Genomic DNA, 4,275 nt, shown 5'->3' on the forward strand with positions numbered 1-4,275 from the left:
GCCGAGCGCAAGGACGGCAAGGCGCACCGTCCGGCAAAAAGAAATTGGTACCATGAAAAGGATACCACGTTCAAATATAAAAAGTGAAAACATTAAAGGCAAATGTTTATTTACTTTCTTTTTGTTTACATGAAAACATGTCAACTCTTGGCTCTCTGTCTCAAACATACATATTTGATTCAGTTCAATCATTTTGAATGTTCTTCTAAATCAAAATGATGAGCTAGTCTATAAGTGATGTACTTGTATACGTGAGAAAAGAAAACTGGTTCCTTATGTGAGATGGAGCCATTGCTTGCCCTTACCGCCAGGTCCAAGTTGTACATACAGAATACACGAGGTACAAGACTGATTTCCAGAGTGGTTCCAGAGTACACATACAAGCTTTCTCCTGCTCCATCAACAGATTACCAACTAAAAAGGGGAAGAAAACCACCATCCGGTACATTACATTCAGTTCAACAATGAACGATCCAATCCAATTCAATGCAGCAAAAAGAAACATGATCCAAGGTGATGGTTTAGAGCACCCCAGCATGTACACATAATGAGATAGGTTTAGTAAAGTTGAATACACGATGAGTTTGTCCAGAACAGTACCCAAGTTATACTTGACGATATGTCTCATTTATCAGCACATGGCTGAAACCCGGCGCAAGCAGATGACAAATGAACAATACAACCAGGCATAACAACACAATGCCAATAGAGATCAATTGTACTTGAACACAAAACGTTGCTCCCAAAGTCAAAAACCATCACGGGTACAGAACTAGTTGCTAACTAAGATAAGAACCCCATGATAGGATCACTAGCCAGAACCATAAATTAAACTGGGGAACACCCATTGGTTACTCAGTAGACCGCAGTCGGGAGGGAATGACATACCATAGAACATGGGGTGAATTGCGTTCTCCGGCACTAGCTGACCAAGCTCAGCAGAAGTCCAAGTTTCATCAGGATCTTCAGATAGCTTTGCAAAATAAATGCAGTTACTCTTTCCTCCCCATCTTTCTGGGCTCATGCAAGAAAATGTAGGATCCCTCCTATCAAGGCTAACAAACAGGGCAATATTTTCCAACTTCTCCACCTTCACCCACTTAGCTGGTTCAACAGTGAAGTCGAGTCGAAAGACCTTAAAGGATGAGCCATCCAATCCGCCAGAGTTTAACCTTTGGGCAACCATGAGAAGCATGTCACCACAGACCACCAACCATGAGTTATTAGGCAGGAATTCCCATTGAATTGGTACTTCTCGCATGCTGAACCGAGGTGTCAAGTGTATAGCGTGGAGCCTCATAAGAGCATCTATGGCAAAGATATCACCTTTGAAGAACACAATTTGATAGATGCGTTCGCGGCCAAGATCAAGAGGGTGCTCTGACCAGGAGTTTGTTCCAACCTGCCACTCGAACATGGAAGCCCTCGAGAAAAGGAGGAGGCGAGAGTTGGCTGAAATTAATGGAGCCGTAAGGATGCCTATGCCACAAAAGTATCCAAGATTGTTGTTGGGTGGGAGTTTGGGGGGCTTCACATTGGTACCAGTGTACACATCCACAAGGAGGCAGTGCTCCTCGTCGGAGAAGATAAGATACCCATATGAGCAGCCCAAATAGTGCATTGCATTTGGACTATTTTCAGGCACTGAGCACACAAGGGATAGGTTTTTCTTGGTAGGATCACTGAGCTGCCATCTGCAATTAGATAAAAGGATGGGCTTGATATCCCCACTATGTGGATGAACATATGGACCATCTGGTTTGAAATGGAGTGGCGGGAAGCTGAATGTATACACAGAGGGAAAGGTAGAGACTGCAGTGCGCCATGAGTGGCAGGTGCCAATGAAAGCAAGAAAGTCTTGGAATGAGTTAAAGAGAGCAATAATTTCATGAAGCAGGCTGTCCAGGAGATCCGCACAAACATAAGGTCCAGGCAAAGGCAAAAAGGTAGAGGCTGAGGCATGGCAGGGACTCTCCACAGTAGTAACTTCTCTGCTACATAGAAATTCAAGAATAATGGATTAAATAAAGAACTGAAACATAAATATTTTAATGAATACTCCAAGTTGTTAATATACTACAAGAAATGCAGTACGCTTAACTGAACAATAAGGCAAAGAGGAGTGTCAACTGTGACAAAGCCAAACTCCAATTAGAAGAAGCTACTCCAGAACCACCTACGAGCTAGGATCTGCTTTTTTTTCTTCTACATTAGCATAACTATAATATCTTCAGTGTGTGAGGCAATGCTATCTACAATTTTATATCTTCAAATCATGACAGAGAGGGTGTGTTATAGAGTATCCTCAAAATAAATAGCAATAAGTGATAATTTTGCTAAAAACGCAATAGTATGCACCCCTTCTTCAACTTATATGTGATGAGTTTTTCTTATCTGCAATTCACTTGGCCATTATCTATTATTTTTCATGGCAGCACCATGACCATGCTCCATGAGAAGGACCAAATGAACAAGAGACGATATGCTGATGAAAATGAGAGGCACTCTTTGCTGATTCTACCTTGGGTCCAACAAAAGCACGCACTAAACTGAATCACATCAAGTGATGAATATAAACTGAATCACGCACCTTGTAGACACTAGACAGTGCTGGAGATCCAAATTCAGGGGAGGCCAGTGCACTAACCACCACTACTAAAGGACCCTAATTTCACTACGAAATCACTAGAGCGGGTACTGATTATAGTTTCGATGGACCAACCGCATCCGCTTATAACTAATAAACAAACCCTAAATAAAATTTGGAAGAAAAAGGAGAGACGAGCGAGGTTACGGTTGGGGTCAGGGTGCGGACCTGGAGCTGAGAGCGGCGTCTTCCGCCGGCGAGGGTTCGGTGCCCTGCTGCCGCAGCAGCGCTCTTCCGCGGCGGCGGCGGCGACGGCTTCCGGCCATGGGGGCGGCGCACCACTACAGGTTTCCCTTCCGCTTCATCCCTCGTTTTTTTTTTTGGAGATAGTCCGCTTCGTCCCTCGTGGGAGACCTTGCACTGACTTGGTTAGTATGGGCCCCCGAAAAGAAAAGGATGGGCCTCAGCCAGCAGATAAACAAGTCGGCCCACTTGATCTTTTAATTTTTTTTATTTCTTATTCTCTTTTCATCTTCTTTCTTCTCAAGAAGCAAAGACAGATTATGAGAGAAGTAAAAATATTTACAATAAAATATTTTTTAATACTTAAAATTCCTTTCTTTTCTTTTGGGAAAATCAGAGAGCTTTATTCAATAAACGCATTCCTGGGACAGTTAGCCAATAAGCTGGTCACCAAGAAGCTGGGGGTCTCATCGAGCCAGCTTTCCGTAACATTCAATGTGCAAGCACGCTTGGCACATAGATGCGCCGGAAGGTTCGCCGACCGATTTGCATGCTGAATATCGAAAGAGGAAAAAAATGTTACATAGCTCTCCTATTTCTAGAAGTAAAGGAGCCACAATAGACCGAGCATTGTGGCGATGTTGCCAGAGCTTCACCAGCTCCAAGCAGTCGACTTCCATGATCACACGCGGGAATCCTCGAAGCGAAGCAAACCGGACTCCATCTCGCAGGGACAAGCACTCCATCATCATTGAGCTTATTGTGTTATAATTCCAGAAAAGGTAAATGTAGTCTCAAGACATGAAACTTGGCATCAATAGGGGTTGATCAATGTTGTGTTGTCTTGCTATTGGACTCCTTTTCTTTATAATATGATTTTTTTTCCTATGGATGCTTGCTCTTGTCCATGTTGCTTATGTTTAATACATTAATAATGCGAACCAACCTGTGGTTGGATGGTTAGGAGGACAGTGATATCCCCTGTCCACCAGAGTTCAAGTCGCTGAAGGTGCTCATATGGGTAGGATGTGCGTGCGTGCGTGCGTTCATAGGGTTGAGTGTATGCTTATGTATGTGTGCGACTTTGATTGTACTGTGTTAAAAAATACATCTATAAATAACTCGTCTTAATTTTCAAATTATGTGCTTTTCATTTGTATGGGTGATAATTACGAGATTATGGTCTCACCAAACATGAAATTAACCACCACCAGTTTTATGACCATGCTTTGCTTCAGAATAACAAGGAGACGTAAAAATTTGAACAATTTATTGAAAGGTCATACATTGCACAATTGCACAAAATGGGTAGCCTCCCCAGCTACATTGTCCTCTTGCGTGCTTGCCCCCTCTCGCAACCATCACACGCCTCTTCATTTTCCGTTATCATCACCATGTGTTTCCTCTATACTCATCCTGACCCCATCTCCTTCATCTATGCTCGC

General features: G+C 43.1%; 1 protein-coding gene across 2 annotated transcripts; it reads right to left on the reverse strand.

The window, feature by feature from the left end:
* Positions 1-531: 531 nt before the first annotated feature.
* Positions 532-2,922, reverse strand: LOC119306728. 2 transcript variants are annotated; one of them, XM_037582871.1, is made up of 2 exons: positions 2,816-2,922; positions 532-1,994 (listed from the first exon to the last, which is right to left on the reverse strand). In XM_037582871.1, the coding sequence occupies exons 1-2, from the start codon at positions 2,911-2,913 to the stop codon at positions 812-814; spliced, it is 1,281 nt and encodes a 426-aa protein (XP_037438768.1). In that variant the 5' UTR covers positions 2,914-2,922; the 3' UTR covers positions 532-811. The 2 variants fall into 2 exon arrangements, with proteins under 2 accessions (XP_037438768.1, XP_037438769.1); XM_037582872.1 differs by having other exon boundaries at positions 532-1,991; positions 2,816-2,919.
* Positions 2,923-4,275: the final 1,353 nt, after the last annotated feature.

This window comes from Triticum dicoccoides, chromosome 5B, assembly GCF_002162155.2.
Source record: "Triticum dicoccoides isolate Atlit2015 ecotype Zavitan chromosome 5B, WEW_v2.0, whole genome shotgun sequence".
NCBI classification, from domain to species: Eukaryota; Viridiplantae; Streptophyta; class Magnoliopsida; order Poales; family Poaceae; genus Triticum; species Triticum dicoccoides.